Source organism: Spermophilus citellus (assembly GCF_964194105.1).
Source record: "Spermophilus citellus genome assembly, chromosome: 14".
Classification (NCBI taxonomy): Eukaryota; Metazoa; Chordata; class Mammalia; order Rodentia; family Sciuridae; genus Spermophilus; species Spermophilus citellus.
Window position 1 is genome coordinate 27,715,229 of NC_138194.1, and position 21,244 is coordinate 27,736,472.

Consider the following 21,244-nt stretch of genomic DNA (forward strand, 5'->3'; position numbering starts at 1 on the left):
ATGGGAAATATATACTGGAGTACTCATTGGTGATGAAAGATCTCATTTGCAGGATGATCTCAAGAATAAAAGACTCATATCATCAGATGAGTGTGTTTATGAGTATGGATACACATATAGAGAACACAGGCACAGCAATATCAGCAAGCACAAGCAACACACAGGACTGAGTGCACAATGGAACACATGCAATAAAAGATTGGGGAAGCTATGTTACAGCACTATGGGATTTCTTGGTATAAAAAACACATCTACAAAAAAAAATTCTGAGTTAAACAACAGTATGTATAGTAAAGAATTATGTTCCAATTGATAAATCAAAATAAAATGAGCAAAAGGAGCTAGATACAGAAAAGGATATACCAAAAGTCAGAATCATGATTCCCTCTGGGGATGAGAGGGTACTGACTGCAAATAAAGAAAACTTTTGAGGGCTAGGAACATTCTGTATCTATAGCATATTGATGATTACATAGGCATATATATATAAACAACCAGAAGAACATTTAAGACTGGAATATCTGTCTATTTTATACCCCAAAACAATTTTTAAAATATTTTTTTAAATAGCATATCCAACTCAAATAGGCACCTAGATTGAACCAAAATGAGTTAAGAACCCTAGTAACCATTGCAAAAAAAACCCACCTGGTATACTCTTCTCTACCTGCCAAACTCGATTCTAATGAAGGTCATAGGAATTGGGTTGAATGTGGCCTTTGTGGGATCCCAGCTGCTCATTGCTCATATAGACTTTATTGAATTTGGATAAAATAAGCAGTACAAAAGATAAAATTGAGGACAATGGGCCGGCTGATCTGAAATTAATCTGAAAAGATTTGGGAAATCATATTAAGACAAGATTATAGATTCTGCAGATAAAATCAACTTCTGCCATCTGCAAAGAAAAACGTAAAGGTATGTGCTGTGTTAAATGACTCCTAAAGTACTTACTAAACCCCCTTAATGAGTTCTCCATTGCTTTTTATGTTTTACACTTCAATTTACTATGGGCTTTAATATGACTGTGATATGTTCTTTCCAAGGTCACTGCAAATGCTGATTTTAAGTATGTTGTTTCTGTTTTCCTCTTTTCAATTTCTAAGTGTATCATTAGTTTATTTTCTACTTCAGGATCTGTACTAATGACCTCAGGGATGACTAAATAGGCCTTAAACATCATGGTGTTATTTCAGCTAATTATAGCTTTGGGAATGCAGCCACTAAAAATCACATTTATAAAACAATTTTCCTCCTATTTATTACTCTAAATGGGACACAGGTTCAATTATATTCCTCAAGACATTACTATGTATCATATATGCTGGACATAACAGGGCTGAGTAGGAAGGATAACAGCCTTACTGCCTTATATTTACAAATTAAAGCCACATTATTAAAGTTCATTGAAAAGTAACCACATATCTATGTTGACTAGAGAAACAGTAAGATAGTATTTTAAACCCAATGTTAATTTTAGAATTAAAAAAAAAAATTTTTTAGTTGTAGATGAACACAATACCTTTATTTAATTAATTTATTTTTATGTGGTGCTGAGGATTGAATCCAGTGTTTCACACATGTGAGGCAAGCACTCTACCACTGAGCCATGACCCCAGCCCTAGAATTGTTCTTAATACAGGAAACCTTGGTCATTTTCTCCGTAGCTGACCATTTGTAGCTCCCATATATGCATAAACTGAATAAAAAAGCTGGAGTTCACTGTGGTAAACATCAAAGATGTTTTGGATCACTCACTTGTTTGGGATAAGAGAGGGTGGTGGGGATAAGTTGTCTTTCAATTATTTGACCCAAATGTATGGACAATGAAGCAAAGGTTCACCTTAAATCTTGACTATTTATGATTATATTCCTATTTGTGTCCAAAATTTAACCCCACAATTATTATTTATTCATAAGATATGTTGTTTCTCTTGACTACTTTTAAAACCACTGTCCCCCTTTGCCCCTGCCCCAATATACAAAATCTAATCAAAAGCTCTAGTCAACGGTCTAGCTCAAGAAAATGCCCCTTTATAATCAAAGATATCATTTTTAAAAATAGAAAGAAATTAAACAAAAATTGTACATGAGCCAGGCACAGTAGTGCATATTCCAGCAACTCCAGAGGCTAAAGCCAGTCTAGGCAATTTAGCAAGCCCCTGTCTCAAAACAAAAACTAAAAAGGGCTAGGGATTAATAAGCTCAGTAATAGGTGCTTGCCCACCTTGTGCAAAACTATGATTTCAAGTTCCAGCATTTTTTTGTATATTTGCTGATTGATTGTATATCCTCTTCTGATAAGTGTCTGTTCAGGTCCTTGGCCCATTTATTGATTGGATTATTTGATTTTGGTGCTTATCTTGTTAAGCTCTTTATATACCCTAGAGATTAGAGCTCTATCTGATGTGTGAGGGATAAATTTGTTCCCAGGATGTAGGCTCCCTATTCACCTCACATATTATTTCTTTTGATGAGAAAAAAATTTTTAGTTTTAATCCATCCCATTTGTTGCTTCTTGGTTTTAATTCTTGTGCTACAGGTGTCTTACTGAAGAATTTGGGGCCTAGCCCCACGTGATAGAGATTAGGGCCTACTTTTTCTTCTATTAGATGGCAGAGTCTCTGGTTTAATCCCTAGATCCTTGATCCATTTTGAGATAACTTTTGTGCATGGTGAGAAATGCAAATTAAAACTACTCTAAGATACCATCTCCCTCCAGTAAGAGTGGCAGCCATTATGAAGACAAACAACAACAAGTGCTGGCGAGGATGGTGGGAGTGGTACACTCATACACTGCTGGTGGGACTGCAAATTGGTGCAGCAAATATGGAAAGAAGTATGGATATTCCTTGGAAAACTGGGAATGGAACCACCATTTGACCCAGCTATTCCTCTTCTCAAACTATACCCAAAGAACCTAAAAATAGCATATTATAGGGACACAGCAACATCAATGTTTATAGCAGCACAATTCACGATAGCCAAACTGTGGAGCCAACCTAGATGTCCTTCAGTGGATGAAAGGATAAAAAAATGTGGCATATATACACAATGGTATATTACTCAGCAATAAAAAAGAATAAGATTGTGGCATGTACAGGGAAATGTTTGGCATTAGAGAAGATTATGCTAAGTGAAGTTAGCCAATCCCAAAAAAAAAAAAAAACAAATGCCAAATGTCTTTTCTGATATAAGGGGGGTGACTCAAAATGGGGTAGGGGGGGAGAGCAAGGGAGGAAGATTACCTCTAGATAGGAAATACAGGTGGGAGGGAAAGGGAGGAAGAAGGGAATAGCATGGATGGTAAAAGGAAACCCTTATCATTATACAAAATACATGTATGAAGATGTGAATTTGGTGTCAACATACCTTATATATAATCAGAGATATGATAAAGTGTGGTATAAAGGTGTATTAAGAATTGTAATGCAAAAATAAATAAATAAATAAATAAAAGGTTTAAAAAATTTCCAGCAAAAAGTACTTTTCTTAGTGAGTTTATAATCTAGTAGGAGAAACAAGATATAAATGCACCAACATTCAAATAAAAATTTAAGCACAACAAAAAAGTTACGTAGAAAGTAAAAATGAGGAGGAAAGGAAAATATTAAATTTTAGCTATAGGAATCATGAAAGGATTGACAGAGGAGAAACTGTAAGATGTTTTACCCATCACACACACAAACACACACACACACACACACACACAGTACAGAGGGTTTTGTTACATTTATAGTCAAATAATTTTTAAAAAATATTTTTAAGTTGTCAATGGACCTTTATTTTATTTATTTATACGCGGTGTAGTGAATCAAACCCAGTGCCTCACACATGCCAGGCAAGTGCTCTACCACTGAGCCACAACCCCAGCCCTATGGTCAAATAATTTTTGACAATAGTGCCAAGGTAATTCAGTTGGAAAAGAAGAGTCTTTTCAACAAATGTTGAGATAAATGCATATTCACATGAAAAGAAAATGAAGGTGAACCCTTATTTCATGTAAGATAAACTTAAAATGGATCAAAGATCTAAATAATAGCTAAGCTTATAAAATAGAAGAAAAACCATGCAATGCTTAATGACTCTGGATTGGAGAATTATTTCTTGATATAACACTAAAAGCATAAGTAACCAAAAAAAAAAAAAAAAAAGTGGCGTGGAATTCATCAGGATTAAAAACTATCGAGCCTCAAAGGATCCTAGTAGCAAGAGAATAAAAAGACAACCCATGAAATGGCTTTACAAATTATATATCTGAAAAGAGTTTAATGTCCACAATATATAAAAAATTCTTTAAAGTCAACAATAAAAAGAGAACTCAATGTAAAAAATGGGCAAAGTAGAAGGGTATGGTGACACTGTCTATAATTCTAGCTATTGGGAGGCTGAGGTAGAAGAATTAGAGGTTTATGGCCAGCTTGGACAATCTAGCTAGACCTTGTCTCAAAATAAAGTAAATAAATACAGGTTCGGGGCTAGCTCAGTGGTAGATGCTTATCTAGCATGCATGAAGCCTTAGGTTTGATCCAAGCATTGGGGTGGGACGGGTAAAGTATGTGAATATATATCGGATAGATAGTTCTTCCAAAGAAGCATACAGATGGCCAAGAAGCACATGAAAAGTTGTTCAACATTAATAGCTACTAGAAAATGAGATAAAAAATGACAGATAATCAGAACCTTCATATATTACTGGAAGAAATGTAAAACTGCAATCACTGTGAAAATCATCTGGGAGTGCCTCAAAGGGTTACATGTAGAGTTATCATTGACTCAGCAATTCTACTTCTTGGTATATATACCCTAGAGAACTGAATACATATGTGCATGCATCCTGTACATCAATGTTCTGAGCAGCATTATTCATAACAGTTATTATTATATTTTTAGTTGTAGATGGACACAACACCTTTATTTTGTTTAGTTTTTTTATGTGGTGCTTGAGATTGAACTCGGTGCCTTTCACATGCTAGGCAAGTGCTCTACCACTGAGCCACAACCCCAGCCTCTCTAATCATATTTCTATGCAACATCCAGAATAAATGAATGCATAGATAAAGAAAGGAGATTGGGCATTGCCAAGAAGAGGACTGAGCAGTCTGCTAATGAATGTGGGGTTTCTTCTTGGGATGTTGTAAATATTATATGATTAAGGTGGTTTTAATTAAGGTGGTTAACACTAAAAACTACTAAGTTGCATAATTTAAAAGAGTAGACTTTACAGTATGTGAATTACACCTCAATGAATAAAGATAACAAATAACAGGGCAGAAATGGTCATTATTTGCCAATCTCTGTTACACAGAAGATACATTAAGAACCCTTATATGAAATTCTACATATGAAAAAGAAATGGGAATTTGGGGTTCTAGTCTCAATTCTGCCACTATCTAGAAGTGTGGCATTAGTAGTTCTCAAAAATGTAGTTCAATGGACCCGTAGTCAATAGCAAATTCCTGGACCCCATCCCAGAACTAATGAATCAGAAACTTGGACAGTGGAGCCCAACAATTTAGTCCTTCAGGAGATTTTGATGCATACTAACCTATGAGAATCAACACCTCGGAAGTCCTCAGTTTTCCACCCATAACCTGAACTAACTTCTAGATGATCTTGAAGATCCTTACAGGTTATAAAAATATTTTGACTTTAACTATAGTAATATAAAAGTATGGTCAACTTGTGTCCAGTCCTTTTAATAATTTTCAAAGTCAATGAAAATCTCAAGATTTAAAAATTCTATACAAAGCTTCAATTAAAGTTTAATATTTAGGGCTGGGGATGTGGCTCAAGCGGTAGCGCGATCGCCTGGCATGCGTGCGGCCCGGGTTCGATCTCAGCACCACATACCAACAAAGATGTTGTGTCCGCCGAGAACTAAAAAATAAATATTAAAAATTCTCTTTCTCTCTCTCTCTCCTCTCTCTCTCTCTTTAAAAAAAAAGTTTAATATTTAGAAATCTAGATCAGAATATATTTCATTTTATTACTAGAAAAAAAGAAGGAAGTCAGGCGCAGAGGCACATGCCTGTAATTCCAGTGGCTTGGGAAGCTGAGGCAAGCGGACCGAGTTTAAAGCCAGCCTCAGCAAAAGTGAGGTGCTAAGCAACTCAGTGAGACCCTGTCTCTAAATAAAATACAAAACAGGGCTAGGGATGTGGCTCAGTGACTAAGTGCCCTGGTACCCATACACCCACAAAAAAGAAGGAAAACAAAACACAGACATGCACAAACAAGGTTTATGATCCAGGAGTCTAGGACAAAACACAAGAAATATTATAAAATCATTCCAGGGGCTGGGGTTGAGGCTCAGTGGTAGAGTACTCGCCTAGCGCAGGTGAGGCACTGGGTTCGATCCTCAGCACCACATAAAATATTTTTAAAATAAATTCATTCCAATCTACTTACTTCTCATTTGTGCTCTTAAAACAAAACAAAACAACAACAACAACAACAACAAAAACACTGCAAAGTAACTAAAGCATTATTTGCTATCTGGTAGTAATGGATGACTCTGTTCAAATTTGCACACACACAAAAATGCCACTCTCTACATTCCCTACAGCATATTATTCTTATGAATCTATTAAATCCTCATCAGTCTTTTCCACTAACTGACCAATAGTAAAGTGATCTAAGATAGGTCAAATAAGAAACTAAGACTGAATAATAAGTCAAATAATAAGACTGGAAACCCAAACTAGGAATGATATAAAGTCAGAGCTGGGGTGGTTAACTGTAGAGTGACAGAAAAATGTGACAGCAGAGAAAATTATGCAAATACACAGAAAGAAGCCAAAGTGAGAAACCGTGAGACCAGGGAAAGGTGGCAAGAATAACCTAAGTGTCCCACTTTTACATAGGACATCTGGAACCTCAGAATAAGAACTTATTTGGAAACAGCTCTTTGTAGATATTAACTAGTTAAGGATAGAGATGAGATCATACTACATGAGTCCTAAATGCAGTAACCAGTGTCTCTATACCACAGGAAAGAACACAGATACACTGTAGAGAAGGGTATGTGAAGACAGGCAGAGGCTGAAGGCATGCTGTCTCAGGCCACAGAAAGCCAGGGATATCAGCAACTGGAAGAGGCAGGGAAGGACTAATCTCTCTTTAAGCCTTCAAAAGGAGCATATGTAGCCCTGCTTGATTTTAGGCTTTTGACCTATTCAACTGTGAGAAAAAAAAATTCTGTTGTTTTAAGCCCTATAGCTTGTGGTTGTTATAGCAATCCTAGAAAACTAAAATATGTGGTAATCGATGTGCCTTGTGTGTCTTGCCCTTTAATTACCATTTATTATTTGTTCAACAAATACTCTGTACTCTTTGAGCCCTGGGATACTATATAAGTTAAACAACAAAAAATTCCTTTTGGTGAATTTTATAGTATATAAACTGTATCTTGATAAATTTTTAAAAATCTTTGCCTTCATGGACTTTTTATAATGAACTATCCTTATCCACAAATCCCACTTTTTGCTTAAGCTGAAGGATTTTCATTCCGTGTAAAGAATCTTCAAATCTCTATAATTCTACTAGATCTTTTTTTCCTTTTTTCTTTCTTTTTTTTTTTTTTTGGTACTGGGGATTGAATTCAGGGGTACTCGATCACTGAGACACATCCCCAGCTCTATTTTGTATTTTATTTAGAGACAGGGTCTCACTGAGTTGCTTGGCACTTTAGTTGCTGAGGCTGGCTTTGAACTGAAGATTCTCCTGTCGCAGCCTCCCAAGCTGCTGGGATTACAGGCATGCATCATGGTGCCTGGCTCTATTAGATCTTGATTATAGAAAGACTAGCAAACTTAGCAAGGTCACAAAACATCCATGTTGCCAAACCTATATTATTTACAATCCTCCCATTGTTTGACCTCTCAGTAAAATGTGATCCATTAGCAGTAGATCAGTTCTTTATCTTTCAAACATTCTTTTCTGTGCTTTCACAATCTCCTCGGCCTAGAAAAATCTCACAAAGACTGGTAGTACAGAGCCTAATTCCTGGAGTATATGGAGGGCTGGGGTGTAGTGGGGTGAGAATGGTGGCTCATGAAGAGGATTGAGCTGTCCACCTGTCCTTTCTTCCTCCTTCATTCTCCTTAATTGGAACTGAGTTTTCAGCTATCACATTCAAAGGGTGGGAGGAATCCCAGAGACTCAGGAGGCTGAGGCAGGAGGACTGTAAGTTCGAAATCAGCCTCAGCAACTTAGAAAGACCCTGCCTAAAAATAACATATAAAAAGGGGGACTTAGCTCACTAGTATAGCGCCCCTTGGTTCAATCTCTAGTGCAAAACAAATACCAAAAAAGAAAGGTAGGGGGAGGCCAGGCATGGTGGCACATGCCAGTAATCCCAGCATTCAGGAGGATGAGGCAGGAGGAACACAAGTATAAGGTCAGCCTTGGCAACTCAGTGAGAGTCTGTTTCAAAAGGAAAAGGGCTGGGGATGTAGCTTAACGGTAGTTGGCCCTTGGGTTCAATCCCCAGTACTGGGGGAAAAAAAGGTTGGTGGGGAAAGGGTCTCATGTAGGAAGCACAGCTGTGGGCTAGCGCTAGTGCAGGTGGAAAGAGCACACTAGAGCTGCACTACTGCTAGAAATGCAGGAGTAGACGCCAGGCTCCTCTTGGAACTACAGATATAGAAAGAGGGAAAGCTATAATAAATCCGGGGTGCTGGGGTAGAATATGAGGAATCAATTTCAACTTAATGTAGACATATTCATTGCCCTGTACACTAAAAGAGCTAGAAGAAACAACCGAAGCGATCAGCACACACAGTACTCAGGTCTTGGTTCTTTTTTTGTTTTTTTTGTACCTGGGATTGAACCCAAGGGTGCTTAACTACTGAGCCACATCCCCAGCCCTTTTTATTTTTTATTTTAAGACAGGGTCTTGTTAGGTTGCTTACAGTCTTGCTAAGTTGCTGAGGTTGGCTTTAAACCTGAAATCTTCCTGCCTCAGCTTCTTGAGCCCTGGAATTACAGGAATGTACCACCACACCGGGCAGATCTTGGTTTTTAAATACAATTCTCTACTGAAAGCACCCAGACTCTTAGAAAAATGGCTAAGTCCAGAAACAGAGCAGGAAAAATATAAGATGATCCTGGCAAAGATTTTGTTTTAATCAAAGCAAATGAATTGCAAATAATGATAAAAATATATCCAAAAGACATGAGCACTATCCTGAAAGTATTGGATGTATTTTTCTCTGAGGGTTACACTCTTGTTCAATCTGTCATTTATTTCATTCAAGTTGTCTTACACAGGGAATGACCGTTTGATTGGGCAAAAGGGGAAGAGGGGAGGGAACATAGGGGAAGGAAAGATGGTGGAGTGAGATGGACATCATTACCGTAGGTACATGTATGACTGCACATATGGTGTGACGCTACGTTGTGTACAACCAGAGAAATGAAAAGTTGTGCTGCAATTGTGTATAGTGAATCAAAATGCATTCTGCTGTCATATGTACGTAATTAGAATAAATAATTTTTTTTAAATCAGCATAATATGTGCCTGAGATAATTCAATGAGACAAGTACAGCAACATTTCTGAGGTACTCTTGACAAAAAGGTACAAATCACAAGGAGACATCAGAAAACCCAAACTGAGGGACATTCTACAAAGTAAATGGCCTGTATTTTTTTAAAAAATAAAAAGGTCATGAAAGACAAGGAAGGACTATACCAGACTAAAGGAGACTAAGGAAACATGATAACTAAATGTTATATGTGACTCTTGATTAGATCCTGGAGCGACGAGGGTCAATACTGGAAATCAAGTCAAATGAAGGAAATGTGAATGCAGTTGATGAATTAGATGGAAGCATTAAATCAGTGTTAACTTCTTGATTGATGGTTATAGTGTGGTTGTTTGGGAGTATCCTGCAATTAAAAATACATGCTTAGGGTTGGGGATGTGGCTTAGTGGTAGAGTTCTTGCCTAGCATGAGCCCTAGGTTCAATCCTTACACTACAACACACACACACACACACACACACACACACACACACACTCTTATTAAATATGGAGGAATGAAGCAACATGTCTGCAACTTATTCTTATGGTTCCAAATATTAAAAATTGAGCAATCTAAGTGAAAGGTATATAAAGCTGAAAATGCTATTTCTATAACTTACATAAATTTGAAGTTATTTTAAAGCTAAAAAATTTAAAACACAACAGTAAAATATAGCCTATTAAATAAATTTGAGTCCACATTAAATAAACTCAAAGAAGCAAAGTAAAAAAACAGAAAAGGATGGGGTTAAAAGTATCATAATAATAATTGATTCAAGTAAGATTTATCCAGATGCTAGGTGAAAGTCTGATGAGGAACTATTTACATGATTTCAAAGTTATCTTCCTTCAACCTGCTTTTTTAATTACAAAGGGAAATAACTGCAGTAGAGAAACTTGGAAGACACCGCCTTAATCAAGTGATTCAAGTTAATGCTAATAGTGGGACAAATGGCATCATTCATCTTTTGATATGACAGTATAAACAGGACATATCGATTTTATGGTATTCATATAAAAAATGCACAGATAGATCTAATCATAAGGAATACTACACAAACTGACTAGCCCGAGCTTTGTAAAATTATCTATGTCACAAAAACAAAAAAGCTTGAGAAATTCTGCCAGATTAAAGACTAAAGAGATGTGACAATTAAATGCAACATGTGAATAGGAACTGGATTGCAGGGGGAAAAGATGGCTACAAAGTACATTACAGGAACAAATTGGCAAAGTTTGAATATGTAGTATATTAGATAATATTCAATGTCCTGAGTTTGTTAACTGTTCTGTGGTTATACAAGAGACTCTTTATATATTCATACAGCATTTAATTTATATTTAGTTTACATTACTTAAGAGATTATGCTAAAGTATACGGAAGTAAAGAATCTTATCTGCAATTTAGTCTCAAAGGGTACAGCAAACAGTGTGTATTTCATAAGTACAGAGATTAGTAAATCTAGGTAAAGGATATTGAGTATCTATTATTCTTGAAACTCTTCTATAAATTTTAAACTATTTCAAAATAAAGCATTTCTTAAAATGAGATAAAAAGAGCTTATCTCTGGGTCTTGGAATCTCAACTCATTTTCATTCTCTTTTTAAACATATTTGCATTTAAAAATTTTTTTTTACAATACAAATGTAACATTTTCAAAACCGTAACAAACACTATTTTTATTTTAGAAAGAAAACTGATTTCCTGCAATACAATATGATCTAAAAGTATTTCTTCAAATAGTAGTTTCACAGTTCATTACACCACTTTGATGTTCAGATGTATTCTGTGAAAGTTAAACATTAAATTGCCACTTGACAGATTGGCTGGGTCTGAATTTCATCATGAATTCATGGAACCAACACAGAGTCAACTTTTCTTCAGTGTTAGGTTACGACATATTTTCAGAACTGGAGACCTTTAGTTTTTTGTTTTACATAAACTTAAATCAAGATGTCACAGATGACACTTGTACATTGCTGGTGGGACTGCAAATTGGTGCGGCCAATTTGGAAAGCAGTTTGGAGATTCCTGGGAAAGCTGGGAATGGAACCACCATTTGACCCAGCTATTGCCCTTCTCGGACTATTCCCTGAAGACCTTAAAAGAGCATGCTACAGGGATACTGCCACATCGATGTTCATAGCAGCACAATTCACAATAGCTAGACTGTGGAACCAACCCAGATGCCCTTCAATAGATGAATGGATAAAAAAAATGTGGCATCTATACACAATGGAGTACTATGCAGCAATAAAAAATGACAAAATCATAGAATTTTCAGGGAAATGGATGGCACTAGAGCAGATTATGCTTAGTGAAGCTAGCCAATCCCTAAAAAACAAATACCAAATGTCTTCTTTGATATAATGAGAGCAACTATGAACAGAGTAGGGAGGGAGAGCAGGAAGAAAAGATTAACTTTAAACAGAGACATGAGATGGGAGGGAAAGGGAGAGAAAAGGGAAATTGCATGGAAATGGAGGGAGACCCTCATTGCTATACAAAATTACATATAAGAGGTTGTGAGGGGAATGGGAAAATAAACAAGGAGAGAAATGAACTACAGTAGATGGGGTAGAGAGAGAAGTTGGGAGGGGAGGGGAGGGGGGATAGTAAGGGATAGGAAAGGTAGCAGAATACAACAATTACTAATAGGGCAATATGTAAAATTGTGGATGTGTAACCGATGTGATTCTGCAATCTGCATTTGGGGTAAAATTGGGGGTTCATAACCCACTTCAATCTAATGTATGAAATATGATATGTCAAGAGCTTTGTAATGTTGTGAACAACCAATAAAAAATTAAAAAAAAAAAAAGATGTCACAGATGCTGCTGGTATTTCTTTTAATCTTATCTTGATTTTCTTCACCATCTCCACTCTTAATTTCAGTTTGGAATCTGGCTATACTGGATTCCACAGAGACTCTGCCTCTACTGAGGCAATTTTTGCTTGGACTGGTTCTTCAGACCCAGAAGTTCTCCTTATGGCAAGGTTATATGACAGCAAGCATCTCCCTGGCTTCCATTCAGTAAAATAAAAATCTGTCATTTTCATCGGACTATCAATTGCCAGAAAGTCTTACAACCTTTTCTATAATTCCATATTTGACTGAGCAGAGATGAAAGAATACAAATAATCACTTTAAAGAATGGATCTAGCTCATGTCTAAAGCCATAACACCTTGAACACATCCTATCAGCTGATTTTGGAAGCTAAGCAGGGTCAGGCCTGGTTAATACTTAGAAGAGAGAATTAATCTAGCCCAATTCCTGCCTACCTGCTTGCCTATCTTTTTTTCTTTTCTTTCTTTTTCTTCTTTTTTTTTTTTAGTTGTAGATGGTCACAATACCTTTATTTTGTTTATTTTTATGTGGTTCCAGGATTGACCCCAGTGCCTCACGCATGCTAGGCAAGTGCTCTACCACTGAGCCACAACCCCCCCACCCCAACACACACATACACATCTATTTAGATACCAGGTCTCTTATGTTGCTCAGAGTGGTCAAAAAGTCCTGTGTTCAAGTGTTGCTTTTGCCTCAGCCTACAGAACAGTTGGAACTACAAGTCTGAGCCACTGCACCCTACCCAATATTTCATTTTGAAGAACATTAACTAGTGTTTTGGTTGCTTTATCAAAATGAATTTATCTTCTTTCTTCCAAATACAATTTGGAGTTGCAATTTACAAAAAATATGAACTTAGCATTCATATTTTACCTAAGTTTCAAACTGTTAAAAACCTCTCAAATAAGTAAAAGATAAATCATAAAGTTAATACAATAAACTTGTTAGATAAGCCTCCAAATAAATCTTTGAGTTGCCTCCCCTGCCCTTCAACTGATTTTCTTCTTTAAGGGATCCCTCATTCAGAACTCTATATGCCTTATATTGCCTTTTAACAAAATCAATTAGCCCCTCCCAACCTGTACTGAAATTTTAACTCCTCTGGAAGGATCTCAATTGCACACCGCCTCTACAAACATTCCACTCTTTTCTGGTATCCAATACCCAAAGTAACCAAGGAGTAGTTTACAATTTTAATATGTTTCAGAAATGGGAGCTGAAAAATGATAAATTCAAGATGATATAGGAAAATTCTGGGACTTTTGAAAACACAGAAGATTAGATCTTACCACTCGTCTGTAAAACATTATTAGCAATACTTTTTAATACAATTTCCTCCTCTTAAGACACAAAACCTTTCACCCCCGTTTAAGTACTTTTACTAATAATGGTACTTACCCAGTATCTCCCAATCCATGAAGGAAAATAACCTAAAGAGGAGGAGGAAAAAAGTAAGCAATGCTTAAATCAAGGAGCCCACACACAACTGTAGCTTTGGTTAAGGTGAAAAACTGAATGAAGGTTCTTAAAACGTTAAGACAGAATTCCAGAACACTGTGTAGAATCAATATTATAGACCTCTTTTTAAATGGCAAAATAGCAATCACCTTTTCTACTTTTGGTTCCTAAGATAGTTAACGTGGGGTTTTAGCACTTAAAAGTCCCAGTTAGACATTCTGGAGTGCAAATTATCACATTCCAAGGAAAACAGTTTGTCTCCGTCAAGTAAAACCATGGAAGTCTCATACACAGTAGAATTTTTCCATCACAAAAAGGAGTTTCCGGGGGCAAATATAAGTTTGCAATTCTTAGGAAACAAGTTCCCTTAAAAAAAAATCAAGACCTCTTATCTTTTAAGACACTAAAGCTTAAACTTCTGTCACTTGGGACAGGGGTGCAAGGTAGGACAATACAGCAACGTGCTTGCGGACTTGACCTCCTCCACACACCGAGTGGAAGCGTGCTGGAGAGGCACCGGCGCGCGTCGCTTCACGCCGGAGCCAGGCAACCGGGGTCCCGGGGCCGCGCTCCTTCTGCAATGCAGAGGCCAGGGGGTCAGGGCCGCTCTCCCGGCCAGCTGCGACCCCAGCGGTGTCCCCCCACGGCCCAGGCCTGGACGCACCACCACCCGCATCCCTCCCGGGCGTCCCCCGACCTGGTCGCCCCCGGCCTGCAACGACCACGCCGCGAGGGGGGACAGACGCCGGGGACGGGCCCTGTGGGCCCCTCCGAGCCCCGGCCGCCGTCACTCACCGCGGCGGTGGCCTTCCGGGCAGCAGGAACGACGGAGGGCAATGGGGCAGACATGTTATTGCCGCACATCCACCGGCTCGCTGGACAGCGCGTCGGAAGCGGAAAGCAGAGCGGGCTCCCGGCCGCGGCCCAAGGGCGTGCGAGCGGCGAGTCCCGGCCCGCGAGTCCGGGCCCGCCCTACCGGGCGCGCGCTCAGGCGCGTGCGCGCCAACGCGGCGCCGCGCCGGCCACCGCGGCTCCTCCGGCTCTCTGGGCTGCCCCGCCCCTCCTCCAGGCCCTCCCGCCTGCCCTCCGCGCGTCACAATGTCCAGGCTTTCCCCGCCCGAGCCTGAGCGCCGCCCGCGCCATTCCTACATCTGGTCGCGGTCCCCTTAGCCCGCGCGTGCCCGGTGCGGCGGCGTCGGGGCGGACCCGGGGGAGGCCCAGGCCGGCTGCCGGTCCCTGGAGCCGGGCTCCGTCCTCTGTCTGCACCAGCCCCAAACCTTGTTGCACCCGACCCTGGGTGCTCCTCCTTTGTCTCCGAAGGCCAGGGTTCGCCCATTTGTAAAAGTAAAAGGGAAGGACTGAGGGCACCCCGCTGGGCTGTTGCTGTGTCCCCATTTAGGTTTGCACCCGTGTGCAGTTTGGGGGTTGACTCAAGCTTGAGTTGGAACGGAAGCCTTTCAGTTGTCGCTCAGAAGCCACAACTTCCCTAAACCTATCCACACTGCTTACAGATGGTCAGATTGCCAAGTGCTACAGATTGAAGCAGAAGTCTAACTGGCCCCTTCCCTGCACTGTTGGGCTGTCTAAAATGTAGTTTATTCAACAACTTTATTGCGTTTTTAATTCATTGCATATGTGGTATGATCTGGTAGGATCCAAGAGCAGCAGGGCGTGGTGGCACATGCCCGTAAATCTCAGGTAGGCTGAGGCAGGAGGATGGCAATTTCATTTTTCAATATCCGACCATCAGTAAGTAGTGTGATCTTATTTACATGAAATATCTAGAATAGAAAATTTCTTGGAGACAGAAAGTAGATTAAATGATATTAAGGCTTAAGGGATGGGAGAATAAAGAGAGATTCCTTAAAGTTTGTAGAGTTTTTGTTTAGGATAGTGAAAAAGTTTTGGAAATAGATTCTAGTGAACGTTGGACAACATTTTTTTCATGCAACTAATGCTATTGAATTTTATACTTAAAAATGTTTAAAAGGCAAATATTACATAGTATACACAACCACAAATTTTTAAAGTTAATATTATAAGTGTTAGTCATCTTTTCGTTGTTTATTACATACCTTAAAAAAAAAAACCCACTTAGGAAAGGAAAGATTTAGTTTGGCTTATGGTTTCAAAGTTTTGAGTCCAGGATTGGCTGGCTCCAAGATAGAAACATCATGGCGGAAAGTTGTTGCAAAGGAAAGCTGCTCATCTCATGGCATCTATGAAGCAGAGAGTCAGAGAAGGAGGGATTAGGGAAAAGATACAGTCTTAAGGGTATGTCCCCCAAGGACCAATTCCTTCAACTAAGTTTTATCTGCTTCCCTTTTCATCGCCTCCAAATAGTCCATTCAGATTATGAATTCATAGATGGATTAAAATGAAGCTAGTGCCCTCATGATCAAATCACTTCTCCAAAGCCTACCTCTGAATACTGCTGCACTGGAGACCAAGTCTTCAACACATGAGCCTTTGGGGGGGGGGGGGGCATTCCAGATCTGAACCATAACATGTAATATACCCAAACTACTGAACTGTACACTTAAAAAAATTTTTTTTTTTTTAGTTGTAGTCAGACACAATACCTTTATTTTATTTATTTTTATGTGGTGCTGAGGATCGAACCCAGCGCCTTGCACTGCTGGGCGAGCGCTGTACCGCTGAACCATAACCCAGCCCTCATCTGTACACTTTTTTAAAAGAAAACTTTTTTCTTTTTTCACTAGGTGCGGTGGTACATACTTATAATCCCAGTGGCTGAGGAGGCTGAGGCAGGAGGATTGAGAGTTCAAAGCCAGCCTCAGCAACTTAGCCAGACCTTGTCTCTAAATAAAATATTTTTCAAAAGGGCTGGGGATGTGGCTCAGTCGTTGAGTGTCCCTGAGTTCAATCCCTGGTAGCAAGAAAGAAAGAAAGAAAAAAAAAAAAAAGTGCAGGGGCTGGTCATGTGGCTCAAGTGGTAGCGCGCTCGCCTGGCATGCGTGCGGCCCGGGTTCGATTCTCAGCACCACATACAAACAAAGATGTTGTGTCCGCCGATAACTAAAAAAAAAGTAAATATTTAAAAAAAAAAAAAAGCGCAGGCAGGCTAAAGGTGGAAGTACTGGCAGCCAATCATATTATCTACTTGTGCTCCTAATTTTCTATCCCTGGCAGCTTGTGTCTGAGCTCAGGATTAAGACTGATAGTCCCATGCCTTGCACAGAACCTCCCTAAGCAGGGTGTCACCATAGCAACTGGGCAATCTTGACCTATATCTTTGCACAGCAAGTTCCCAGTCTAGGGCAGTCTCCTGCTTTGAGACAGAGACCCTGATCCAAGTCACCACTCCCCATATTTGTCCATAATTTTCCTGCAGTAGCTGATGTCATTTAAAGTTGGAGGACAGGACAGTAATTACCCTTGGAGTAATTTCTAGAGCCTTTAAGTTAAAAAAAAATTTTTTTCACCACTTAGTTATCATGAGGGGAATATTCTTCCACATCCCTATACTCCCCTTCTGGAAGTTCCTGTCTTTATCTGTTGCTTTTTAAGTTAGTTTGAATAGTGTATATATTTCATGGAATTTGATTTCAAGTAATTTCATTTAAATTGTTGAGTTTATTGATGCAAAGTTTTTCACTATATTCCAATCTCATTTTTTAATGTCTGAAGAATTTATAATGATGCCATTCCTAATGTTAGTAGTTTGTGTCCTTACTCTTACCCTTGATGGTCTGGCTTAGTTTCTAAATTATATTGACCTCATATAATCTGCTTTTTATTTGTTTTCCTCTTTTTTATTTCATTGGCTTTTTTTCTTTTGCCATTTTCTGCCTCTTTTATTGTCTTTTACCTTTTTTATTTTAGTTTTCTTCCCCCTAGCTTTTTTAGTTCATTGATTTGAGAGTTTTCTTCTTTACTAGTGTTTTTTTTTTTAAATATTTATTTATTTATATATTTAGTTAGTTTTTGGCGGACACAACATCTTTGTATGTGGTGCTGAGGATCGAACCCAGGCTGCACGCATGCCAGGCGAGCGCGCTACCACTTGAGCTACATCCCCAGCCCCTTTACTAGTGTTTTTTTATTTAAATTTTTTTTTAATTTTTAAAAATTTATTTTGTAGTTAAAGCACCCGGAGCTCAATCTCTAGTTAACAACAACAACAACAACAAATGTATTTTTAAAAAGTTTTGTTTGTGTCTTTGTATATCTATTGCACAGTGCTGCAACAGAAATAAAATGAAACCACAGGGCAGCAAAATGTGTGATTTTTTCTTCAGGGTTAAGCATAGGAAATGAAATCCCAAAGGTGTTTACCGCACAAAGCTATATAGGAAAAAAAAAAAAAAAAAGTGAATCATTTGTACAAATAGCCAGATGAAATCTACACCCGCTAAATTGTTGTGCATTCTTTCAGGTAAAGAAAACAAAGATTAATTACTTGGAGAAGAAATTACATAAGTCTTACTTAGACTAAAGAAATACCTAGTATGTTAACATACTACTTTCACAAATCTTCTCTTAAACAACCATATGTAGCCTTGATGTCATTAGTTTCCAAGAACAGCTTAACCATACCCCATACATTTTTATGTTATGCTTTGGTTTCACCCCATTAAATATATTCATTTTTTTCCTTTTTTGACCTATAGGTTATTTTAAAAAATATATTATTTCACTTTCTCAAATGTGTCCCACTTTTCTATACAATCTCTATTTTAATCTTTATTTATTTATCTTATGGTATTGGGGATAGAACCCAGGGTGATGTGCTAGTAAAAACAGAAGGTTTGTGTCTCCTACGAACTCATATGTTGAGATCCTCATCCCTAATGTGGTATTAGGAGGCAGGGCTGTTAGGAGACAATTAACTCATGAGGGTGAGTACCCTTATAAAAAAGACCCTGAAAGAGGGCATCATCCAAATCCAACCAAGTTAGCATTCTGATCTCTACTTTTCAGCCTTCATAACTGACAAATCAATGTTTGTGGTTAAGCCACCCACTATGATAATTTGTGTATCAGCTTAATTGACTAAGATGTATTTATTAGCATGATTTTTTGCTTGTTTCTCCTGCTTGGGAAAATTCTGCTTATAGGATTATAAATTTATAACTTATTAAATTCAGGGAATTTTTTTTTTTTAGTTCTCAATGAACCTTTATTTTATTTATTTATATGTAGGGCTGAGAATCAAACCAGTGCCTCACTCATGCTAGGCAAGCGCTCTCTAACTGAGCCACAACCCTAGCGCAAATTCAGCCATTGGTTCTTTAACTTTTTTTGTCCCATCCTCTCCCCTTTTGGGAATCCTATTACACCCATATCAGGACACTTGATGTTATTTCACAATTCACAGATATTGTGTTGTTCATTTTCTAAGTCCTTCCTCTATCTCATTTTAAGTAATTTCTATGGTTGTCTTCAAGTTTATTAATCTTTTCTTTTTTAAACAGGATCTAATCTGCTGATAATCTTATTCAGTCCATTTTTTCTACTAGGACATTATATTTTTCTTCTCTAGATTTCTATGTGTAGATTTTTTTTTTCTTTTAGAGTAGCAAAGTGCTATTATTTTCCCCTCGCCAGTGCTTTTTAAAAAAATTGTGGTAAGCCACTGGGTACAGTGGCACATGCCTATAATTCCAGGGTCTTGGGAGGCTGAAGTAGGACAATCCCAAATTCAAAACCAGTGTTGGTAATTTAGCAAGGCCCTAAGCAATTTAGTGAGACCCTGTCTCAAAAAATAAAAATGAAAACATCTAGGGATATGGCTCAGTGGTTAAGTGCCTTTGTGTTTAATCTTTGGTACCATAATAATAATAACAATAATAATTAATAACAACAACAATAACAAATAAAAAATCATGGCTAAAAACATAAAATTTACCATCTTAAACATTTTTAAATAAACAATTCACTTGTGTTAATTATATTTGCATTGTTGTGAATTAGATTTTTGTATATCTTTCATATTTTTTCTTTTCTTATATTTTTTTAGTTGTAGGTAGACACAATATCCTCATTTTATTTATTTATTTTTATGTGGTGCTGAGGATTGAACCCAGTGTGTAGTTTTTTGTAGCGCTGTACCATTGAGCTACAACCCCAGCCCTCATATTTTTTCTTAAAAGGCTCATCCTTCTACCTTCTTAAACATATGAACTCTATTTATACTGCTTTAAAACTATCTTAACAATTTCTATCACCTGTGTCACGTCTAGGTCTGTTTAAATTGAGTGATTTTTTTTTCTTTTCATCATAGCTCTGTTTTTTCTTTTTATTTGCCTACATGGTATTTAAAACACACACATACACACACACACACACACACACACACACACACAAATGTCAGATATTGTGAATTTTACCTTGTCAGTTGACATGGTTCCACATATTTTATTGGTTTGTTTGTTTTTGGTGGTGATTGTAGATTTTTTTTTTAAGTTTGTGACTTTATTTGGGGATTCAATTAAGTCAATTTGGTCCTTTTGAAGCTTGCCTTTTCACGTTTTTAGCTCGTAATGCAGGGTGAATTTGATCTCCATACTGATACAATACCTTTTTGAGAATGCCCCTTTCCATGAGCAAATTTTTTTGTTGGACTGGTGGGAATGTAAAGTATTCCCAACCTTATGTGAGCTCTCAGACTGTTTCTACCTGACTCTTTCTGGCTCTTCCTATGGCTTTGAATGTTTTAATTGCATACATGTGCTGATAGATTTGCATTTGGAACCCTCCCTGTGCAGCTCTCTCATCTTTTATGCTCAGCCTAATAAATTCTAATAAAGCTCTGTATGTAAACTATGTCTTCTCAGGTCAGGGAGACCACAGGCCTCTTTTGGATATTTCCTCAGAGCATGTATCTTGGAAATTCTCTCCAGGAAATAAGCTGGAGCAACAGTATGTCTTTTGTTTCATTTTTTTCCCAGATATCTCTTTCAATGGCTGTTACTTAATATCTGGAAACTCTCATTTCATATATTTTGTCTGGTTTCTTAGTTGTGTATAGTGGAAGGATAAATCTCATTTTTTAAAAATCTGGTTGTTTCTACTTCATCACCTGGAAGAATATTCTCAAAAATACCACATAGTCATTATTCAGTATCTTTAGGGGATTGCTCTCAGAGACCACCCACCTTGCCACTGATACCAAAATCCACTGATGCCCAAGTTCCTTATGTAAAATGATATAGTGTGTGCATATAACTTATTTAGAAGTTCCCATACATTAAAAACATCTTTAGTTTCCTTATAATACTAATATAAAGTACTGTGTAATTTAGGGAATAATGACAAGAAGATGTCTATACATGTTTAGCACATATGATTTTTATTTTTTTTTGGATTCTGGGGAGTGAACCCTGGGGCACTCTACCTCTGAACTACACCTCCAGCCTTCTCTAGTTTTAATTTGTTTTGAGACA

The 21,244-nt window shown here is 37.9% G+C and overlaps 1 protein-coding gene across 3 annotated transcripts in view; it reads right to left on the bottom strand.

Annotated features, from left to right (window-relative positions):
• The window catches only part of LOC308633469 (transcription elongation factor A protein 1), a 103,973-nt gene extending 89,075 nt beyond the window's left edge, over positions 1–14,898 (bottom strand). The window contains exons 1-2 of one of the 3 annotated variants that reach the window (XM_081266286.1): positions 14,631–14,891; positions 13,776–13,807 (exon numbers count right to left, since the gene is read on the bottom strand). In XM_081266286.1, coding sequence (XP_081122412.1) covers positions 13,776–13,807; positions 14,631–14,699 — 101 coding nt within the window. In that variant the 5' untranslated portion in view covers positions 14,700–14,891. Of the gene's footprint in view, positions 1–13,775; positions 13,808–14,630 lie in introns of all 3 variants that reach the window. The other 2 variants (XM_081266284.1, XM_081266283.1) reach the window with 2 other exon arrangements.
• Between the last annotated feature and the right edge of the window lie 6,346 nt (positions 14,899–21,244).